This window comes from Schistocerca gregaria, chromosome 1, assembly GCF_023897955.1.
Source record: "Schistocerca gregaria isolate iqSchGreg1 chromosome 1, iqSchGreg1.2, whole genome shotgun sequence".
Lineage (NCBI taxonomy): Eukaryota > Metazoa > Arthropoda > Insecta > Orthoptera > Acrididae > Schistocerca > Schistocerca gregaria.
Genome location: NC_064920.1, coordinates 988,302,674 through 988,327,401, shown reverse-complemented (window position 1 = coordinate 988,327,401; position 24,728 = coordinate 988,302,674). Strand labels below are relative to the sequence as shown.

The 24,728-nt window shown below is 42.6% G+C and overlaps 1 protein-coding gene across 37 annotated transcripts in view; it reads left to right on the top strand.

Moving 5' to 3' along the window:
• The window catches only part of LOC126277939 (synaptopodin-2), a 388,910-nt gene that overhangs the window by 93,643 nt on the left and 270,539 nt on the right, over positions 1–24,728 (top strand). For 20 of the 37 annotated variants that reach the window (XM_049977858.1, XM_049977839.1, XM_049977828.1 and 17 more), the window contains 2 exons: positions 15,755–15,863; positions 18,581–18,787. In XM_049977858.1, the coding sequence (XP_049833815.1) occupies positions 15,792–15,863; positions 18,581–18,787 (279 nt within the window). In that variant the 5' untranslated portion in view covers positions 15,755–15,791. Of the gene's footprint in view, positions 1–15,751; positions 15,864–18,580; positions 18,788–24,728 lie in introns of all 37 variants that reach the window. The other 17 variants (XM_049977868.1, XM_049977848.1, XM_049977698.1 and 14 more) reach the window with 1 other exon arrangement.

The window sequence follows — 24,728 nt, the reverse complement described above, 5'->3', positions numbered from 1 at the left end:
TTCTGGAAAGTTTGGAAGATAGGAGACGGATACTGGCAGAAGTAAAGCTGTGAGTACCGGGCGTGAGTCGTGCTTCGGTAGCTCAGTTGGTAGAGCACTTGCCCGCGAAAGGCAAAGGTCCCGAGTTCGAGTCTCGGTCGGGCACACGGTTTTAATCTGCCAGGAAGTTTCATATCAGCGCACACTCCGCTGCAGAGTGAAAATCTCATTCTGGAAACATCCCCCAGGCTGTGGCTAAGCCATGTCTCCACAATATCCTTCCTTCCAGGAGTGCTAGTTCTGCAAGGTATGCAGGAGAGCTTCTGCGAAGTTTGGAAGGTAGGAGACGGGGTACTGGCGGAATTAAAGCTGTGAGGACGGGTCGTGGGTCGTGCTTGGGTAGCTCAGTTGGTAGAGCACTTGCCCGCGTAAGTCAAAGGTCCCGAGTTCGAGTCTCGGTCCGGCACACAGTTTTTATCTGCCAAGAAGTTTCATATCAGAGCACACTCCGCTGCAGAGCGAAAATTTTATCCTCCGCAATTTCGACGGTTTCTCTTGCTCAATACCACAGTTCTGCATGGTTTCGGATTAGCTGCATCTGTCCTTCTTGTTTCCACCACACAATCACAATAATCGACTTGCGTAGCTTCTGAAAGATGGAAATTTCTCTGACGGATCTGTTACGTAGGTGACATAAAATGACAAGTTCACTTTCCAAGACACTGAGATCTGCTGTTAAAGCTTCCCTGCTGACAACAAAATATACTGGCGGGTCGGTCTCTCGTGATATCTAGTGGTCAAATCCGCATTGCACCGGGGTGTCCGGAATATTGTGATCAGATTATGTAGCATCGCCTCACCGTACAGATGAGTAACTTTCATAGGTAGGCCAAACTTTCGTTGCGGACTACTTACAATTTTGCTGATAACAGCGAAACGTTTCCCCTATGTTACGTGTAGAAAAGTACGGCTTTTCAGTGATGTGCCGTTTGAGTGCCAGTCATTCCTGAACCTGGAGGTTTCCACTGTGTTCGTGGATTTAGGTTTGATGCATTCGGCCACGATGTCTTCTCCTATGCCGTACTCTTCACATTAGAGTAGCACTTTCACCCAATTTCCGCAGTTAATTGTTGGAGACATTCCAATTCATGTTTACGCTTGCCTCCGCAGTTATTTCCTGAGGTGATAACACAGACCTATCATCCTGTTCTTTCTTCTTCTCAGTGTATTTCTTTCCTCGCCGACTCTACGAAGAATCATCATATTTATTATCTAATCAGTCCAATGAGTTTTATACATTCTTCTGTAGCACCATATCTTTTATTTTCTGATTTTCCAGCACAGGATGCTTCGCTTTCATACAATTATCTGCTTTAGACGCACATTCTCAGACGCTTCTACTGAAATTAAGTTCTGCGTTTAATACTAGTGGACTTATATAGCGCTGAGCACCACACTTGCCTCTGCTACTCTGCGTCTTATATTCGTCTTACTCCACCAGTCATGTGTTATCTTGCTTCCAGTGTGGCAAAATTCCTTAACTTCGTCAACTGCGTAGTCCCCAACTTTGATGTTATGTTTATCGTTAATCTCATTTAAGCTCCTCTCCATTACTGTCGTATTTCTTTGTTTTACTCTCAGTATATATTCTGTGGTTATTAGACTGTCCATTTCATGCAAGAAGTCCTGTAATTGTGTTTCACTTCCACTCAGGATAGCAATGTGTTCAGCGAATCTTATCATTGATATCCTTTCACACTCAATTCTAATCCCGTTCCTGAACCTTTATTTTATTTCCGTCGTTGCTTCTTCGATGTACAGGTTAACGAGTAGGGTAGAAAGTATGCAACCTTGCGTTATAACTTTTATTTAATCGTAGCACTTCTCTCTAGTTTTCCATTCTTGTTGATCCCTTTTGGTGTTTGTACAGATCGTGTAGGAGCAGTCAACTGAACGCGAGAAGATGAGAAAAATGTAAATAAACTGTTCATTATTCCAAAAGTAGTCGCCATAACTATAGATACTTTTATCCCATTGAGAGGCAAGACGCTCAAACCGTTCACGGAAAAATGGTTGCGGTTGCCTACGGAACCATGATTGTACCCAAGCGTGCGCTTTGAAGCAAATCGTCGGCACGAATGTCTTTCTTCATGGATCTAAAAATACACTGAAGAGCCGATCAACCTAGTACACCTGACTGATATCATGTATGGCCCCCCGCGAGCATGCAGAAGTGCCGCAAGACGACGTGGCATGGACTCGACTAATGTCTAAAATACTGCTGGAGGGAACTGACATCATGAATCCTGCAGGGCTATCCACAAATCCGCAAGAGAACGAGGGGTGGAGATCTCTTCTGAACAGCGCGTTGCAAGGCAGCCCAGATATGCTCAATGATGTTCATTTCTGGAGAGTTTTGTGGCCAGAGAAGTGTTTAAACTCAAAAGAGTGTTCCTGGAGCCACTTTGTAGGAATTCTTGGCACGTGAGGTGTCGCATTGTCCTGCTACAATTGCCCAAGTCCGTCGGAATACACTATGGGTATGAATGGATGTAGATGATTGGACAGTATCTTACATACGTGTCACCTGTCATAGAGTCCTATCTAGACGTATCAGGGGTCCCATACCACTCCAACTGCACACGCCCCACGCCATTACCGAGCCTCCACCAGTTTGAACAATCTCCTGCTGACATTCAGGGTCCATGGATTCATGAGGTTGTCTCCATACCCGTACACGTCCGTCCGCTCGATACAATTCGAAACGAGAGTCGTCCGACCAGGCAACGTGTTTCCAGTCATCAACAGTCCAGTGTCGGTGGTGACGAGCCCAGACGAGGAATAAAGCTTTGTGTCGTGCAGTCATCAAGGGTACACGAGTGGGCCTTCGGCTCCGAAAGCCTGTATCGATGGTGTCTCGTTGAATGATTCGCAGGCTGACACTTGTTGATGGCCCAGCACTGAAATCAGCCGCAATTCGAGCAGAGGTTGCACTTCTGCCATGTTGAACGATTCTCTTCAGTCATCGTTGGTCCCGTTCTTGTTGGATCTTTTCCGGCCGCAGCGATGTCGGAGAAATCTGATATTTCACCGAATTCGTGATATTCACTGTACACTCGTGAAATGGTCGTACGGGGAAATCCCCACTTCATCGCTACCTCGGAGATGCTGCGTCCCATCGCTCGTGCTAGAATACCACGTTCAAACTCACTTAAATCATGATAGCCTGCCACTGTAGCAGCAATAACCGATCTAACTACTGCGCCAGACACTTGTCTTATATAGGCGTTGCGGGCCGCAGCGCCGTATTCTTCCATTTAACATATCTCTGTAATTGAATATGTATGCCCATACCAGTTTCTTTGCCGCTTCAGTGTATGAAATTCACATGGGAAGTCATCGAGACTGTATGGGGGATTTGTAAAGGCTTCATAGGGAAACTTCTGCGGGCCCACATCTTGCAAGGTTGTTTAGACAACGCTGCAGAACTTTAACTGGGCCCACATGTTGAGTAGACTGTTTGAATTACGATGCAGAAATTTCGCTGGGAAGCCTTTAACATCCTCCGTACCATCCCGATCTCTCCTCATGCAATTTACATATTTTTGTTGCTCTAAAGAAAGACATTCACGACGGTTGATTTTCTCCGAATGAAGAGCTGCACGCCTGGTTACGTCATGGTCCCGCAGGCAATCGCAAACAGTTTTCCATGGAGGGGTCGCAGGTTCGAATCCTGCCTCGGGCATGGATGTGTGTGATGTTCTTAAGTTAGTTAGGTTTAAGTAGTTCTAAGTTCTAGGGGACTGATGACCTCAGAAGTTAAGTCCCGTAGTGCTCAGAGCCATTTTTTCCATGGAGGGATTGACCTTCCTGTCTGACAGTGGGATAAATGTATTAGTATTACTTCTGAAGTAATGAACAGTTTACTTACTTTTTTCCTTCTGTCTCGTTTTCATTTCACTGTCGCTTATATATTACCCGTCCTTCCCTATCGCTTATATCTATTTTTCTGTGAAACCCCAACATCTTGCAGCACTTTACTTTGTCGAACTCTTTTTCTATGTCGCAAATCCTATGAGAGTGTTACGATATTTTAAAAGTTTTGACTACTTTATCGAGCGCAATGCCTGAACTGCCCCTCTGGTGCCCTTACGGTTTCTAAATCCAATTTCATCGTCATGTAACAGAACGTTTGCTTTCTTTTGCACTCTTTTGTGCATTCTTCTTGTAATGTATTCGGATACATGAGCTGTTAAGTTAATTGGACCATAGTTTTCGCATTTATCTCCCTTCGGTATGCCGGAGAGTTTACGGATGAAGTACTTCCAAAAATCGGATGGTATGTCTCCAGTCTCATAGACTCGCGAGATAGCCTTGCACATATTTCTTGATTGCTGGGTGGCGGTTGGCAGTGGGGGAGGGGGGGGGGGGGAGTGCATGGAGGAGTTTATAGACGTTGCAGAGGCTTTGCCGCCGCCATCCGCTCTGCTTGCCTTATGAGTGTTGGGCTCTGGGTGTCGTCGCATAGGCGGTCGCACACAGCCAGAGGTGGCGCGCCGCTGCTGTAGGGAACACCCAGTCGTAAATAACCCGTCCGGCGCGGCTATTTCGGCAGCGCAGCCACCGTCCGGGCTGCGGGACCGTCGCGATCTTTGTCTCCGCACAGAGGAGCTGCTGCTGAGCCCAAAACCGTAATGCCTCCGCGATTAACAGTCACAGCCGAGTTCAAAAGCTCATATGAAAAATAGTGTGGCTAGGTTGACGTTACACACTATATGATGGACTAAGTGACACGATTTCTAGCAACATTTCCAGGCAGAAATAACTAAATCGATTTAGTTTGGTCTCGCGTAACTACAGCCATCTTTCGTCAAAAAGGTTCAGTAAATTTACCCACTTGCTTTTCGGCAGAAGCTATTTTTCCGAAGATTCACCATCAAAGTTCCCTGAGCATCTGTGACACCATTTCGTATGCGTCGCACTGAAGTATTACGATCCTGACAGTGTGTTTCTAAATTATTTCGATGTGTGCTCTCCTGCCTGCGAGGTAAGGACTCGGAAAGCTAGAGCAGAACTCTAGAATTGGTTACCCTAGCGTCACATGTACACCTTCCACCACAAATACGGTTTTAAAGGAGAAAATGGTTCAAATGGTTCTGAGTACTATGGGACTCAACTACTGAGTTCATAAGTCCCCTATAACTTAGAACTACTTAAACCTAACTAACCTAAGGACAACACACACATCCGTGCCCGAGGCAGGATTCCAACCTGCGACCGTAGCGGTCGCGCGGTTCCAGACTGTAGCGCCAGAACCGCTCGGCCACCAGCGGCCGGCCTTTTAAAGGAGAGAAAATTGTTCAAATCATCAGCTTCTCCAGAGAAGCTAGCCATACGTACGAAATAAAATAACCACCCATTAGCGTGATAGGGAATCAAGAGGCATGTCGCACTGGGCTAATATTCGAGAGAAGTAGAGTTAAAATCCTCGTCCGACAATCCTAAATGAGATTCGATACAATTTCTCTAAACCATTTCGCGGGCTGGTGGTCAAAGAAACTGTCGCCGCTTGTATTTGCGTGGAAATGGCTGGAGACAAGGCGCAACGTTCCTCAAAATCACATGATGTGAGCTTGCCTCTCAAACTTTCCCACAATGTCCCATGGAATTAGGAAATGCGAATCGATATCCCTCTGTCAGATGAGGGGTGTTAAGTTCGGCATCCCCCTGGTGCTGTTCGGAAAAAGTAGGCGATGAGTCCGTACCTCGTTTCACTTGCATCCCCTTTACATCTTTGTCATCAAGAAACCAACACGGCACAACGTTCTTCACGTTCTCTACACACTGGCATTCATGAAAAAAGCACACGCGCGAGCCAACTGCACACTTTAATTTAAATATACGGATATGAATAAAGAAAACTTTTCGATTAAGCCCCTGAAGCCTAGGAGCAATGTCGTGCACCTTAGTTGGGAGAATTTGCGCCTTCCTGCAATAAGGCCGCGGCAGACTTCCTTACCTACCCTTGTCTAAGTTAACTCCTGGTTCGTTTCTAGTGATAGCTATGACGACGGAGCGCTCAACTGTAACCTCACTTTGAATGCGACACGTAAAAGAATTGTGCACCTGGTTTAAGTAATCGAACATCAGTATGGATGCCAAAATCAGACAACAATAACAAATAGAACTTTATACGCTACGCTTGAAACGTTATATACGTAGACTCTCGCCGTCTGTCCACTGCACAGACTCTCAGACGGATGACACATAAAACTGAAATGCTGTTACTTGAGTCGCATAAAACGCCATGCCTCGTTGTAGTTCCTGTTAGCTTTTACAATAACTGCATTGTGCATTAGCCACTGTTCTTGATCACACTTATCTCCAATTTCACGAAGGTTATGGGGCAAAACGTGTAGTAATTTCGAAACAATAGCTGTACTGATCATGTCAATGAATGACAGTACACGCTTACCTCATAGAGTAAAATCACACCCAAATAACACTGTAAACAGATCTCAACGTACTTATAATCTCTTACCAAACGCTCACAACCGAGGAGAATTTCCAAACACGAAATGTAGTAATGCAAGACAAGAAATATTTGAACAAATACACTACACTCTGCAGAAAAACACTATTTACGATACTTAATGAATTATACGAAGTTTACTCAAAGGAAACCTAATATTCAGATACTTTCTTTTATCCAGAAACACCTTATTCTCAGCCCTGCGCCTCTGCCTCCTATACCGAGCGAGGTGGCGCAGTGGTTAACACACTGGACTCGCATTCGGGAGGACGACGGTTCAACCCCGCGTCCGGCCGTCCTTATTTAGGTTTTCCGTGATTTCCCTAAATCGTCCCAGGCTAATGGCGGGATGGTTCCTTTGAAAGGGCACGGCCGACTTCTTTCCCCGTCTTTCCCTAATCCGATGAGACCGATGACCTCGCTGTTCGATCTCCTCCCCCAAAAACAACCCTCTCACTCCTCTCTTTCTGTCTGTCTGTCTGTCTCTCTCTCTCTCTCTCTCTCTCTCTCTCTCTCTCTCTCTCTCTCACACACACACACACACACACACACACACACACACACGAATCAGGTAAGTTCTCCCTTATTTCGTGTACCACAAAATATCACATTCAACACTCTAAAATTAGCGCCACAAATCAATGAATAAGTGAGCGGCGACCGTAACATGGCATTTCTCGACGAGACTGCTCACATAAACTATTCCTAAATCTCATATTCGGATAAGAAAATCTGTGAAGTTTGGTGAGGTTCAAGTGAAAAACAGTGTATATAATTATAACGAACAACGAAGGCAACAAAAATCTACAGTGGTTCGGGTAGCAAAAGAACACAACCTGTACTACTGTTACTCTTGTAGAAAGAACTCAAAAGCACAAAAGCAATTTCTGTTTGAACAAAGAAACAAATTCTTCTGTTTACTTTAGAAATGATATGCTGTCAGACCATTGACATTCCTAAAATGAAGCCAACCTCTGCATTTGCATCTTCGCAATTAACGTCCTTTCAGATGCGCAATTATAAAATATTAAAAAGTGCACACGTTATAGTTTTTAGGCCTAAAACATAAAATCAATCACGAACTTCGTATAATATTTTTACAGACGTAAAACCCACTGAAGATGATACGTGTGTGTCTAAACATGTTTGAGTAATGAAATAAACTGTGTTTGACAGAAAGTTGAATTTTAAAAACCCAAACTCCTATCGTTCGTTTACGATGCTGTTGTTTGATGGTTGGTGTCGTCGCTGAATAATTGTAAGGAATCCAGAACAACGAAGAAAATACACTGTCTGACAAAAAAGTGGAGCATGCAGAAGACACTGTCGGGCATCAATGCAAATTTACATACGTTCACACCATCGGCAAGGATGTAGATCATTTCGGTTTAAATTCTCTGTGACAGGTAGAACGGTCATCACAGTTCATTAGTGTTGTTAGTAGCCCTGGTGTCTCCATTTGACCAGATGGTCTACTTGTGCAGTATCCGTATTTGTGGGGCATTCGTATGTGGCAGTCGTCCGAAGTTGAAGTGAATACGGTCTCGAGGGCACGCATACACATTCTCAGGGTTTCGGTCGATCACGTCTGATCACAGCAAGGGAACATCGCCGTATTGTACACCGAGCACATAACAGCCAATCCACCACTGTATCTGCCATCTGAGAACAAGCAGAGTTCTGTGTCTTCCTGTACCATTGATCGGAACAATCAGCAACAGCGGCTCTAGGAAATTAACGTCCTACGTGTAGGTTACCGTTAACACCACAGTAGAAACGGCTGCGTTTGTAGTGGTACCGTGATATGGAAGCATGGACTGCTGACAAATGGCGTTGCATTGTGTTCAGCGACGAATCGCGGTTCTGCACTACCTGGATTACCGTCGTCGAAGAGTGTGTCGGCAGCCATGGGAGAGGTCCCATTTTTCCAATGGAGGCGCAGCGCTGTTACTCCTGACATCGTGGTATGGGCTACAATTTCACCTCACGGGTGGTAGGGATTGAGGTAAATCTGACGGCACAACGGTACGTCACTGACATCCTGCATCCTCATGCCTTACTTCTCAAGTATTGTGGTGCCATTTTTCAACAAGGCAATGCTCGTCCACACATCACACAGGTCTCTATGAGTTGCCTGCGTGATGCTGAATACTCCAGTGTCCAGCAAGATCCCCGAGCGCGGACGACAGCTCCGTCCCAGTGGGCTAACTTCTTCGGACGAGAATACAACAGTTTTATGAAGCCCTTTCCACCCGACTCAATGCATGCAACCAAGCTGCAAGAAGTTCTGCGTCGTAGTGATAAATGGGTCCACTGCAAGCTCATTGGAAATTTGACTCGACATTGTAATCATTGAAATAACATCACAGACACTCTCAGCCAGAAAAGTTTCATTTAGTTTAGCGAATGGAAGGTTGTCTCAAAGGTGGAGAATTGAAAAAGCACGTACATTTTATTTATGTATTTATTTTTTCTTTGAGTCGTCAGTCTTCTGACTGGTTTGATGAGGCCCACCACGAATTCCTCTCCAGTGCCAACCTGTTCATCTCAGAGTAGCAAACGCAACCTACGTCCTCAGTTATTTGCTGGATGTATTCTAATTTCTGTATTCCCCTACAGTTTTTACCCACTACATCTGTCTATAGTACCACGGAACTTATTCCCTGATGGCTTAACAGAAGTCCTATCATCCTTTCCCTTCTTCTTTTCAGTATTTTTCATGTATTCCATTCCTCGCCGATTCTGCACAGAACCATCTCATACCTTACCTTACCAGTCCACCTAATTTTTAACACTCTTCTGTAGCATCACGTGTCAAATTCTTCGCTTCTCTTCTTTTCCGATTTTCCCATAGTCCATATATCACTACCATACAATGCCGTGCTCCAAACGCACATTCTCAGAATTTCTTCCTCAAATTAAGGCCTATGTTTGATACTAGTAGGTTTCTCTTGGCCACGAATGCATTTTTTTCCATAGCTAGTCTGCTTTTGATATCCACCTTGCTCCACCAGTCATCGGTTATTTTGCTACCTAGGTAGCAGAATTCCTTAACTTCATCTACTTCCTGATCACCAATGCTGATGTTAAGTTCCTCGCTGTTCTCAGTTCTGCTACTTCTCATTACTTTCGTCTTTCTTTGATTTACTTTCAATCCATATCCTGTACTCATTATAATGTTCATTTCATTCAGCAGATCCTGTAATTCTTCTTTACTTTTACAGAGGATAGCAATGTCATTAGAGAATCTTATCATTTATGTTCTTTCATCTTGAATTTTGATTCCACTCTTGAACGTTTTATTTCCATAATTGCTTCTTCGATATATAGATTAAAAATTGGGGCGAAACACTACATCCCTGTAATACATCCCTTTTAATTCGATCATAATGTTCTTGGTCCTCCAGTCTTATCGTTCCTCTTGCCTCTTATACATATTGTGTATTACCCGTTTTTCCCTATAGCTTACCTCTATCTTTCTCAGAATTTCGAACAAAACGTGTGAATTCCCAAGGGACCAAACTGCTGAGGTCATCGGTCCCTAGACTTACTTACACATTACTTAAACTAACATATGCTACGAACAACACACACACACCCATGCCCGAGGGAGGATTCGAACCCCCTGCGGGAGGGGCCGCGCAATCCGTTACACGGCGCCTCTAAGCGGGCGGCAGAATTTCGAACATCTTGCACTATTTTACATGGTCGAACGCTTTTTCAAGGTCGACAAATCCTATGACTGTGTCTTGAATTTGCTTTAGCCTTGCTTCCATTATCAAAGCAACGTCAGAACTGCTGCCTCTCTGGTGCCTTTATCTTTCCTAAATCCAAACTGATCGTCATCTAAAACATCCACAATTTTCTTTTCCATTTTTCTGTATATTATTCTTGTCAGCAACTTGGATGCATAAGGTGTTAAGTTGATGGTGTGTCAATTCTCGCACTTGTCAGCTCTTGCAGTCTTCGGATTTGTGTGAATGATGTTTTCCTGAAAATCAGATAGTATATCGCCAGACTCATACATTCTACACACCAAAGTGGATAGTCGTTTTGTTGTCATTTCCCCCAATGATTTTAGAAATTCAGATGGAATGTTATCTATCCCCTCTGTCTTATTCGATTTAAGTTTTCCAAAGCTCTTTTAAATTCTGATTCTAATACTGGACCCCTACCTCTTCTATATTGACTCCTGTTTCTTCTTCTAGCACATCAAACAATCTTCCCCCTCATAGAGGCCTTCAGTGCACTCTTTCCACCAATCTGCTCTCTCCTCTGCGTTTAACAGTGGAATCGCCATTGCACTCTTAATGTTACAAACCTTGCTTTTAATTTCACCGTTGTTTTGACTTTTCTATATGCTGAGTCGGTCCTTCCGACAGTCATTTGTTCGATTTCTTCCTATTTTTCCTGCAACCATTTCACCTTAGCTCCCCAGTACTTCCTATTTATTTCATTCTTAAGTGACTTGTACTTCTCTATTCCTGAATTTCCCGGAATATTTTTGTATTTCCTTCATTCATCGATCAACTGAATCATTTCTTCTTTTACCCTAGGTTTATTCGCAGTTAACTTCTTTGTATCCGTGTTTTTCTTTCCAACTTCCGTGATTGCTCTTTGTAGAGATATCCATTCCCTCTCAACTGAGCTGTCTACTGAGCAATTCATTACTGCTGTATCTATAGCCCTAGAGAAATTCAAGCTTATCTCTTCATTTCTGTAAGTAACAATATGTTAAACTCTTTCGCTGGGAGGATGCTATTTTGGACGTTTTTTTTAAAGTGAAACGTTCACAGACAGAAATAACGCTGATCACATTCAGTACTTTGACGTAACTGTGTGTAAAGTAAACATAAGTCGCAGAACGACATGTGAACAGCGGAAGACATAGAAACTGCTGCTACTTCTGTCACTGAAAGAAGTGTGAGTAGAATATAGAACATCAAAGAAGCCACTCAGCACAGGGGAAGTCGGAAACGAGCGCTACGGGATGTGAGCTGCACCAGAATAGATAACATGAGGCAGCACGAAAGGAAGTATTGGAGGAAAAACCAACCGTTCATTCTACAGTTAAGCAGGTAGAAATACCTTGATAACGGTCAACCAAAACCATAATGTCGAAAAGGGCATACAATGTGCTCGACTTGTATAATGGAACCTTGCATCAGTTTTGGCAGACTTTCTCAAATTTCCTATCACAGGCAACAGTGACAGATCGTCCTGTTCTTGAAAGCGCTCCAACTGGGTGTCATGTTGGTACTTTGGTTCACAATCTATGGGAATACTGACAGTTACAAAATGTTTTTGAAGTATTTTCCAGCATTACAATGTAAAGTGACAGCAAAATGTTATTCAAACATTTTAACTTAGAACGGTCGTGACATACTGGGGTAATCTTATTCAAACGCCTCAGAATGACAAACGAATTTTGCAGACAGCAGTGTCACTACCGATAAAATCTCCAAATGTCAACTCGGACCCAGTTCTGTCTATACCGAGTTTGCAAATGCGGCATCACTGCTATTGACTAGCATTTATTGCGTACGCTGTTAACCGGAAAGGAGATCTAGAAACTCGAATGATCCACTCAGTATCCATCTATCCCATCTCTGCCGTTCGGAGTGGCCGAGCGGTTCTAGGCGCTTCAATCTGGAACCGCGCGACCGCTACGGTCGCAGGTTTTAATCCTACCTCGGGCATGGCTGTGTGTGATGTCCTTAGGTTAGTTAGGTTTAAGTAGTTCTAAGTTCTAGGGGACTGATGACCTCAGATGTTAAGTCCCATAGTGCTCAGAGCCATTTGAACGATATTCCATCTCTGTGACCCAAGTCGCTCACTTCTGCTAGTGCGGAGGCGATCATCCAGAGGTATATCCCGTCAGAAGCCCAACTGTGGGGGAAAGTTTCATTACTGGTATGCACGCTGTTGGCCGTTTCCGTAGCGGTGTGGTCAGCGCGGCCGACTTCGATGCAGGGGGCGGGGGGTTCGATTCCCGGCCGCATTGGAAATTTTAACCGCTCGTGGACTGGGTGTTGTGTTCATCATTATTGACACGCAAGTCGCCGAAGTGGCGTCAGATACAATGACTTGCACTAGGTGGCCGAATAATCCTAGATGGTATCTTCCGCCCAATAATGCCATTCGATCATTTCATTTTTTGCTCCCTATTGTGCCTTAATATTCATGTTAAGTCTCAGAACTCTTCGCTGTGTATCTCAGAGTGAGAGTGTGACACTGCTACGGGCAGCAATGAAAATGAAATTGCGTTTATGCGGCAGCGTCCTCTGGCTGGACTTCAAGAGAGTTATCAAATTTTACATCTTTAAATTATGCGTCCTTATAGCCATCAAGATAAGAAACACTGAATATTTCGGTCATGTTTTTAGATATAACGAAAGGTACTCCCATCTCGAGGTGTTGCACGTTGAAAGCTACATTTTAATGGTGAACTGAACTCTGCCCGAAAAGCCCTCGGAAGACCCAACGGTACCGACCGACCGCCGTGTCATCCTTAGCCGATAGGCGTCCTGGATGCGGAAGTAGAAGACCGTTGTCAGTTTTCGTGACCAGAGCCGCTTCCTATCAGTAAAGCAGGTCCTGAATTGGCCTCGCAACGGCGGAGCGCACCCGGCTTGCTGACAGCGCTCGGCAGATCCGTGTGCGGTCACTTATCCGAGTGCTAGCCAAGCCTGACACCGCATTACTTCGATAATGTGACGAGAACCGGTTAACCAATGTGGAAAGGCCGTTGGTAATGCTGAACTTGGTATAAGAAAAATATCCTCATTAGTCAACGTAAAATATTTGATGAAAGACACCTCTTTTGACATAATCTTTCAGTAGAGATTATATTTCCAATGATATTGTCATTTTGTATAAAACTGAAAGTAGTGTGTTCACATTGATAAATGATAAAATCTGGTACTTATCTGGTTTTTATATTCGCTTCGGTGTCTTCTCTGGGCTATGACTGCTGGGACAAGTTTTGTAAGCTACAAATTTCAGTTTTGAACATCGTACATAGTAAGGGTTGCCATAACTTCCTTTCTTCTGGATTTTTTAAGGTTTATAAGCAAACTGTTTCACAATGACATACCAACTTTTACAGAAATACAACTCCCTGCGACCGCACAAACAAGTCTCTCTCTTACAAGAGTCCAAACACGTCTCTTCGTTGCCTCTGACTCTTTAAGAGGCACCCTTATAACGACTCTTCTCGCCAAATACGAGGTAGAAGGACAGAGATACTACAGCTGTAAGTAGTCTTAGCATTTATATACCTGTCGGTGAAAGTATTTACATTTTCATTACAAAACTCAGTCGCAGCATTATTGTAAATAACTGTGTAAAGTTAACTTATGTACTTTTTAGTTGATTAACTACAAAACTGTTCAATTCACATCAGATGAAAGCAGTAGTTTACAAGGTATACCGTTTACATAGAAACCGATTTATACAAAGTTATTATTTTTTAGAAGTTAAGTGATCGATACACGGTAGGATTCCTAATATCTATTAGCCTTGATTACATCACACTCTGCATATCTTGTCAAGGGAGCAGAGGATAAAACCCGTTTTGGCAGCTAGATAGGCAACACGCAGTGCTTTTGAAAAAGCGCAAAAAGCAGAACTACATTTGAGAGAGTTACGAATTTGCCTAGGTTTGTGAAATAATTGTTTCTTCGCCGTTGCAGGTTAAAGTCATCGCGGAAGGTTTCTCTAATTACTTGAAATAGGACATGTACAAAAACTGAAAGATCTAAACTGAAACCTGATGATCTATTTTCATTTCCTTACTAATTCAATGCGAAGTATAGGTATTGGGAATTACATCGTTGCTAGTCCATATTTTAGACAATACATCTGCCTTCCAGCATCTGTCAACACCCAGTCAAATTTAACATGTCTCGGTATAAAAATGAATGCTATACCTCTGTTGGACCCGATTTCTTTGAAAATACAAAATGAACTCACACATTCTTGAGCGGTCGCGCCCGTCTATGTGTGTGTGTGTGTGTGTGTGTGTTAGTTGGTTGGATGATTTGGGGGAGGGGACCAAACAGCGAGGTCATCGGTCCCATCGGATTAGGGAAAGATGGAGAAGGATGTCGGACGTAACCTTTCAAAGAAACCTTCCTGTCATTTGCCTGAAGCGATTTATGGAAATCACGGAAAACCTAAGTCAGGATGGCAGGACGCGGGTTTGAACGGTCGAGACAGTCCAAAAACGAAAATGCTAATAAATTTCTCACTTGTCACTTTTAATTTCTACCAGCACTGTTTAAGTAAGCAGAGTAGCCCCTAACAAATATTTGCATATTGTGTTATAAAATATAGTTAATGCTGTAACGAATTCTTTTATCAATTTGGATGCGTTTTTTGTAGATCAAATGAGCAATACCTCCTTCTGAATTCAAAATTGTTAGTCAGATCACGAAAAACTCATTTGTCAATGTTTATATTATGAATGCTGACCACTGACGTTAGTGTTCTGAATATATATAAAAATTAAACTTGCCGCACACTTTATACTATTGTCTATTTAAATATTCATTCATGCAGCAGACAATGTTATGAATTACACAGGCTGTCTTTGCATCAAACCACTGGAGGTGATAGAGCATGCTTGCGAAACAACTTTTGTTAGAGAGAAAATCTTTGCTGATGCTTCCTGGTGACGTTAGAAGTCCTTTGGTAATAGCCAGCCGTGGGACGACGAGGTCTCACCAGAGCAGCATGGGCTACTTACCAGGTGTGTTCAATAACACCGACCCCAATAAAATACTAGAGTGATTTTCAACAAAAAAAGAACCCTTGAGAATGCAGAGAAAGGTATTTTAGAAGCGAACCAGGAACTTCAATTTTGCTCGGCTTTCGTCCTTTCACGAGGAGCAGATGACTGGATTATAGGCAACACGTATTGCAGACACATGCAGCACAGTGCCCACGCTCTGCTGTCACTCAGGGGCACAACCAACACAAAAGGACACCTAGCGTCACGGAACATTTTGTCTCTAACAAAAGTTGTTACCTATGCCATGATCCTTCACCCCTAGGAGTTTTTTGCGAACACTTTGAACATCCTGTATTTCGCATGTATATGATTTCAATTTGAGTGTCGTCATCTTCCGATGTCAGATTCTTAACTCAGTGTGCGCCATCTTAAATCTTATTATGACACACTTATGAATTTAAAATTCGCTTAAAAAGAGAATTAATGCACGACTGTTTGTGTTACAGCAGGTTCCTGAACGAGAGAAAACCAGAAAGCAGTGACAAAATGGAAGTAACTCCCACAGGAAACGTCGTCTCTCGGGAACATTCCTCCAGCATGGAAGCTTCCTCTTCGGAGGTAAGATATCAAGTAAGAGGTGGGAGTGGCACTGGCAAATGTTTAGGAGTACCTCCTACCCGAGGAACGAGCGGCAGGTAAACATAGAAGTGGGGGCAAAGATTGAGAGGTTTCTCAGGTGCAAACAAATAGTTCTGTGCCCACTTGTTCCCGTTCATGCAGCAGTCTCATTCATGGACGACTGCGCACACTTAGAGATATCTTAAAAGAAAGTTAAGTATTCGCAGCATTTTCAGAGATGTGTTGTACCTGTCTACTCGGAATTAACATCTTGCTTATCACTTTTAAATAAAACATTATTTGATTTGAAGTTAAAATAAACTGATGTCTTCAGAATCTGAATTATGCACATACTCAGCAAGCCACTGTACAGCGTAGGGCAGGGAGTGCTTCACTGCAGTATTAGCGGTTTCCTGCCCTGCTGCATCCGCGTACTGAGCGAAGACAAATTACTGTTTATGCGCCTCCGCAGGTGGCGTAATGATTCTAATCCAATTCTCAAGATCCCTACGCGAGAAATACTATGGAAGTGGTAGAACTGTTGATAATCTGAAGTTCAGAATAGAAAAGTGGAATAACTTGAAATGAGTTTTCCAAAAGACTGGAAGTCCATATTTCTTCAAATAACAACCATCAGCTTTCATTACCTGAGTGTGCTGCTTGTATGTTAATAGGGAAAACATAGGTTTGAGACACGCTACTGGTATTCCTGTACACTGTTCATCCTGGTTTCATTCTGTTCTAGCCGGCCGGAGTGACCGAGCGGTTCTAGGCGCTACAGCCTGGAACCGCACGACCGCTACGGTCGCAGGTTCGAATCCTGCCTCGGGCATGGATGTGTGCGATGTCCTTAGGTTAGTTAGGTTTAAGTAGTTCTAAGTTCTAGAGGACTGATGACCTCGGAAGTTAAGTCCCATAGTCCTCAGAGCCATTTGAACCATTCTGTTATTCGATAGCCATTATGTGCCTCGAAAAGCACGCCAGAAGAGACGAGAAACAACACAGTTTATGCTCAATGGAGTTGACCGCTGTTCTATCACACTCGCTGGTAACAACAGAGTGGAAAACACATAGTCTATATTTTTCCTTCACTCTTACTCTGTAGCGGTATGTTTGCGTATGTTGACAACCCAGCAAATGCACTAACAGGCATTCGAAACCACTCCTTTGGCTTCCACACAGCCTCACAGCCCACTTCTTTGACCCAAACTAGCCATTCTTCTGAAAGTTTCTGCTGCCTGTAGATCCTGTGTTGCGGCTACCACGCAGAAGAGGCGTCAAAAGTTTAATAACCTTACGATTAGATCCTTTATATACAATAATTTGTGTTATGACATGAAAATGTAATTTTCTTTTAAAAAGCATGTCTGATACCCAACAGATACCATCTACCAAAGACGCTTGAAAGGGACTTCCGGTGGAGTAAAGTACGGCTAGTCAACCGAATCCGTAGAATTACATTTGAAGTGTTATTTGTTGCTAGCCTGTGATAGAGCATTTATAACAAATTGCAAACCTCTGATTGACGTCGTTAGTAAAATGCGAGCGTGCGAACTAACGTGAGAAATACTTTTCAAGGGAGTCGTTGGAAAAGTTACCGGTCACAAAATTTGCAGTCATTTTCTCTGGAAATGACTGAATATATATTTTTTAAAAGTCAATAATATGTTTTTTAAGTAGCACGGTCAAACATTTGGAAGAATGTAATTTACGCATGGTATTGTAATGGTATACAAAATTTACTGTTGCAATTATAATCTATGAAGCACTATATTAAATGATCATACAAAGAAGGCTTGCGTGACCGGTTGTCTGAGTTGCTGGTGAATTTTCCTGGTTATATGGTCACTGTCCATTAAATTCCTTCGTTCCTGGCGTTAGGACCAGAGCTGCTTTGGATACCTTCAGAGGTGCTCCTGGTTCCTCTGCGTATTGCCACCTGACGAGTCAGAGGTCAGACAGCGACACGAATACTATGGAAAGGGGACTAGGTAGAAACTTACACGTGATCGGAAGAGGCAATGCAAACTATCGTCTGTCAAAGATAAAACTTATGTATCGATTCTTTGAAGATACTGTCCATATATCAGGAAGTGCTCTCCGACATTTGATTTGTCAATAAGCAAGAGTCAGCGGAATCACGTGTACATCTGCAGATAACGTCAGGAACGATAAAGTTGCGTGGAACATGATCACACAACCCGGAAGATACACGAGCAACTACATTGAATATAAGCGCATGTGGCTGTTTTCAACTTCAAACTGAGAAGAGCTTTAATCCAATAAATCGTATAAACAATATTTTAACGCTTATAAAAACTTTCACCACGTACAAAAGCGGTATGAGCGAGGAAAGACTGTCGTCCATTGACAAAATCAGAAGTTCTTAAAAGCTATTCAAAATAATTTATTACTCTGGGTGAGTTAGAACGTCTACTTCGATCAGGGCCCAGCGTCCAACATCACTGAATTATCTGGTTTACGCTCTCGAGGAAGAATGGGGTGCCATTCCCGCACAGACGTTCAGACATCTCATTGAAAGTGCCCCCAACAGAGTTCAGACCGTGATAAAGGCTGTCCGCTAATAGGTGTCCGTATACTTTTGATAAGATATTGCAGATATTACTGCTCGACCAGAAGCACAACATCTGGCAAAATGTGACCCTCACGCTTAAAATGCCTGTATCAGAGGCTGACGTCAGCACGTTTCGTTCCAGGAGCGCCGCGAGGTGGGCGGCCGGCAGATCCTGGAGAAGAAGAGCAGCGTGGAGCAGAGCGAGAGCTCGCACGTGGTGGAGGCGAGCAGCTCCACGCGCCGCCTCGAGAGCTCCAGCGTCATCCAGTCGTCCGTGTCCAGCGTCTCCTCCTCCGTGTCTTCCCAGAAGGTGGTCTCCTCCTCCTCCTTGGGCATCGAGTCCAGCCAGGTAAAGAGGATCGAATTCTGAGTGGCGCGCCGGAAGAGGCGCGCTGCGCTGCCGAGACCACCGACCCCTGCCGCAGCTGAATTCTGTTTCCTCCGCCTCACCGTGCTCAGGTGTCAACTAGCTGTAGCGATTTCGTCTTGTTTAAATTCTTCTCATATTTTTCATTCTCTTTGCACAGGCTTCACACTCATCAAGTATATGCTCCGATCGTAACGCACACAACTGCCACCCTCTCTTTTATTTTTTTGCGAATGTAGAGAGCCAAATATGGCCACTGGGAAAAATATCGTTGTCTCGGAATTGGATGTACTCATTATAAAACGACATTTTGGCATGAATATGTGACTCAGATATGCGAAACAGATTGAGAAATGACAATACCGCCATAGTTTCTAATCCAGTATTGGTAGGAATAAACGAAAACCTTAACCAATGGCGTAAACCACTCTTGTAATGCTGACTTTCAATGCTTTTTCGTGATGTGCTTGACATTAACATCACTATCGCGACTCTTTCGAGTAACGTCATAATTGAGCAAACTCTTGAACACTGCACACAATGGCTTTTTTGAATTTTTTTGTTTCTGTTGTATGAACCGTGTTGAGTTGCTTTTTTTGAGTTCCCATACCCAAAGACATCTTTTTAAAAGACATGAACCTTGTGATGTACCACTGTGTGAGATTTTTGTGATTGTTTTTGTCCGATTATTAATCTAACAATAATCGATTTGTAGAGAAAAGAGTTGCAACTTGTACTCATTAATTTATTGCACAGAACTGGAGCTCTGCAACGCGTGTCTTTTTTTTTACGAGTGTAATATGTTGGTTGAACATCAAACCCGTGTTCATTTCCCTTGCGTCTTATCGTGTTGACTCGTGTTTCGTGAAATACTTTAGGGTTATACAGACCTTCATGTGTGGTAAATCTTTTTTTTTTTTTCGTGCTAATTCTATACTTCTCTGAAATCTTTCTTGTTTTAGTGTAAGAAATAAATGTCAAAATGGTGATTAAATGATGTTATTGGACTGTTATTTTAAGAAATGTCACCTGTATGCAAAAAAGACGAAACTGCACATTTCATTTCATTTATGAGCACGTTCCTATAAAAATGCAAAACAGCTCAAGCACATGATTGTAACTAAGTGTAAACACGTGGCTGAAAGACGAATAAAGTTTTGTGTCAAAGTGTAAAACACAACTTCATTTTACTTGCAGAACGTAGCTTCATAATGTTTTGGAAGTAACGACAACGAAATCTTGGCAAATTTCAGTTATCTATTTAAAAAAAAAAGTCTTATTTTTGCAAGAGAAAAATTATGAACACAGTTCTGATTTTTGTGCTAAAAAATGTTGAATTAATACCATTCGTCTGTAAACCTGGACGACTGTGTATTGCAAGAAGCCAAGATTTCGAATCGAAAGCTTTGGTACATTTATTATTCAGACCCAGTTCTGGGACTCACAGTCGCAACTCTCTTCTCTAAGAGCTTTTATCCTAACTTTCTTTCTTTTCGTCGCTTTCAGACACAAAACAGAATGAGCTTACTCACTAAAATCTTAAGTAGACCTTTCACGCTTACCAAAACTCTTTTATTATATCTTCCGAAACATTTTGAAGCTCCCCTTGACCCAACACACTTATCCTCTATCTTTGAAAGTCAGACAGAATGATTGGAGCACACCATTCATTTATGTGAATGTAACATCCTGTATATTAACCTGATTATCCAATATGTAGAATGATCTGGCATCAAACATACTAATAATGAATAATACTTATACGATATAGTGCAGGCAGTGTTGCAGTCATATGGGGCATAAGTCTCCAAATGGTTTTACATTATGAAACCGTCTTCAGACATTTAATTACAGGCACGTGCTCAAAGTAACTTACTGTAAGCGTGTCGCTTCTTTAGACAAACTTCAATAGAAGAGGATTATTTTCAGCAGCGAAGGTATGACCCTTACGCATCTACCGATAGAGGAAGTTGCTGTCAGGGAGTAAGAAGACAGAGTTGTGTCTTTTCGCGGCAGTAATCAAGCGACATTGTGTTTTTTGTGTGGTCATACGAGAACAAGAAATTGGTTTGCTGAACAGCAAGAAGATCCACTGAATGCTCCAGGCAAAGGGGCATTATCAGTATGTGACAGCCTCACGATTTCCTAATCAGGTTGGGTAAATGATGATTTATACAATGGAGTGAATAATTTTCTACATGATGCTTATTGGCGAAACTCATCCTTTTGGAGTAACAAAAAAATGTTTTAAAAACGAAATGCGGTATTGTTATGACATTAACTTTATAATTTAATATATAAGAAACTGTCAGCCTCGATTGCGGTAATGAACCAACCTTTACCTAGGTTTCAACTCAAGTAATTGAGCCTTCTTCAGAAGATGTACCTGAATCTATAATATGAGGGCATGGTCTAGAAATAAAACTAAAAAAGTCTGAATAGGTGTAGTCACATTTTAAAAATGCGGTACATAAGTACTAAGGCTGTTTTAGTTTTACTTCTAGACCATGCCCTCAAAGACATATTATAGATTCAGGTACTTCGTCTGAAGAAGGCTCAGTTACTTGGGCTGAAACCTAGGTAAAGGTTGGTTCCCTTACCGGAATCGACGCTGATAGTTTCTTATATATTAGATTATCACGATTGCTGCCGGTGCTGCAATGTTGAAAATATCAAAATTGTATAATTCATTAAGAAAGGAACGCTGCGATTTAACATTTTTCAATACGTGCAACGAAACATTTCTTAAAAATGCGAATATGAAATAAAGAAATAATCGAGAGTAGATGTTCGATTTAGCTTCAGGTTGCGAAACGGGGACGATGAAGATTTTGTACTGCCGATTAAATAAGACTTTGTGGAAAGAAAAGAGACTAGATTAAATGAAACAGAAAAGGAGCGTCGTGTCTATAATTGGTAAGTGAATACAAAAACAAATTTTGGGCACATATTTCGACATAGCAGGTTTGAGGTAAATGTCTTCGAAAGAACAATGATGAGAGAGAGGAGGGAGGGGGGGGCGGGGGAGGGGAGCAAGATATAAAATAATAATATTCAATATTCTCAAGGCAAAAAAATCTAAATTACCTATAAATGAAAGAACGACATAAAATAGGGAAGAATTATCGCCTTAACAAGGCATGGTTTTTACAAGAAAAAGAAGTATATGATGGTGATACTGATGTCTAATTACGATTGATTACATTTAGCCACTTTTCGAAGATAAGTACGGTTGAGTAACGTTCGTGGTGTCCAAACAGCATGGGGCGGCCTGTAGAACACTCACAACAGCACGCAGGAATGTAAAGTGAATAAACTCGAACCACTTCCAAAGAACAAAATACACATACTCACACCAAAACAACGATGCGATTATCAATGAAATTTCTCACACTTATATTACTAAATGAGTATCCGGTTCCAACTGCAGGTTCCCTATCTAACGGCGTACATAGGCAACAAAAACTGACTTTCAATATTTCGTGAGATTATTGGCCGAATTAAAAAAAATTAAATTCTGTCCCAATCTGTTCGTTAAGAGGCGTGATCAGTTGTATACCAAAAGTTTAACACAACAAGACAAGTATTACAGGCATAGGAACTTTGTGTCTGTCTTGAGACAGAGTAATTGACGGTGCGCACGTAACTGTCTTTATTCATCCACTATTCGTGAATCAGTGCACTTAGCGGCTTACAAGAACCATTCAAGTAATTTCAAACCTTTACGAAAATTTTTATAAGTTACACCCCACACAAAATGATAAAAGGAAAAAAGTTTAGCGCTGACTGCATTTTCGCTCTTTATACAGAAGACTTCAGTATCAAGTCTGACGTTTCAATTCATTACTTCTTTACTACTATCTCTACACGCAACAACTTTTGCAGACAGCATCAATATTTATCACTGACAGTACCTGCAAAATTACACTGACAGGAAAAAAAATCGCAACACCAAACAATTATTAATGTAGGGTAATGGAATTTCGGGAATGTATTTGTGTAGGTAACATATTTAAGTGATTAACATTGCAAGATCACTGGTGTAGGTAAGCACGAGATAAACCATTGAAAGTGTGAAATGCTGACGTGCATTAATAATCAGTGTAACTGCCAAAATGTTGAATGCAAGTATGCAAACGTGTGTTGTACAGGTTCCGAATGTCAGTTTGCGGGATGGAGCTCCATGCTTGTTGCACTTGGTTGTTCAATACGGGACGGGGAATGCTGATTGTGGAAGACGGTGGAGCTGTCGTCCGATGACGTCCCATATGTTCTCGACTGGTGATAGATCTGACAATATAGCAGTTCAAGGCAACATATCAACACTCTGTAGAGGGTGTTGAGCTACAACAACGGTATGTGGGCGAGCGTTACCCTGTTGGAAAACATCAACTGGAACGCTGTTCAAGAATGGCAGCGAAACAGATCGAATCACAAGACTGACGTACAAATATGCAGTCCGAGCGTGTGATAACCACGAGGGTGCCCCTCCTGTCATACAAAATCGCATCAGAGACCATAACTCCAGGTGTAGGCTTAGTGTGTCCAGCACGCAGACGGGTTGTTTGCAGGCACCCAATTGGCCTCCTAACCAACACAAGGCCATCAATGGCACCGAGGCAGAACCAGATTTCATCAGAGAACACAACAGACCTCCACCTGCCCTCCAACGAGCTCTCGCTTGACACCAGTAAAGTCGCAAATGGGATTAGTTTGGGGTCAGTGGAATGCACGCTGCACGGCGTCTGGCTCGGAACTGCCCTTGAAGTAAACAATTTGTAACAGTTCGTTGTGTCACTGTGGGTGCCGACTGCTGTTCAAATTACTGCTGCAGGTGCAGTACGATGCTCCAAAGCCACATGCCGAACACGATAGTTTTCCCTCTCGGCAGTGCCACTTGGTCGACAGAGCCCGGTGTTCCAGCGACCATAGATTCTCGTGATCACAGGTGCCATCAGTCATGTACAGTGGCTACATTCCTGCCAAGTTTATCTGCAATAACGAAGAAGGAACGTCAGGCTTCCTGTTGTCCTATTACACGACTCGTCCACACTCAATGAAGTGTTGATAATGACATCTTTGTCGCCTTAAAGGCATTCTTGAGTAACACCAACTCATCGAGACCAGTCTCAAAGGCAACGAACGCTCACGACCGTTGCAGCGTGCATTTAAAACAAGCCTGACTTGAATCCTCATAGCACGACTACTAGCCCCACTCTTATTCGATTGGCGCGAAATTTGAATAGATATCATCTTTCAAGTGTAGAAACACGCAAGCCAACTTTCGTGTATGTCGCACAACTCCTTCTTGGTGTTGCTACTTTTTTTTTACCTCCGTGTATATCACTGTATGACACATAGTTCAGAAGATAGCTTTTGCCTGAAACTGAGTGCCAATTATCGACACTACATTCGTGCAGTGTTTTTCATAATGAGAGCACTTAGTGACTTGCAACAAGCTTTACGCATACTTTCAAACCTTTGCTAAGCTCTTCTCGCTTACATACTTAAAGTCAATTATTTAACACATTAGCTCATCTGTAAAGTAATCAGACGTTTGAACTTGTTTTATACATGGGAGTTCGATTCTTTAAAAAATCGGGATTGGACTGGTACTTACGGAAAACATTTTTCATGTCTGAAACGCCCTGGTGGAAAGAAATTAATTTTTTTCCACTTGCAACTAACAGCTGTATACGAAAGGAAGTGAATTTCCCAAAATTACAGTCTTCTTCTGTCGCCAAATCAGTACCTCCTCAAAATCTCAGCGTACTCAGTAAAAGTTTCGAGCCTTACGATGTAAAGACCTTTTAAGTGTGTGTTCTTAGGTTCCGTTGCTTCGATCAGATCACAGTTTTCTGTCACTGAAGCCCCATTCGATGAATGTTCATATGCTTCACCGCCGAAATGGCCGGCGAACGGT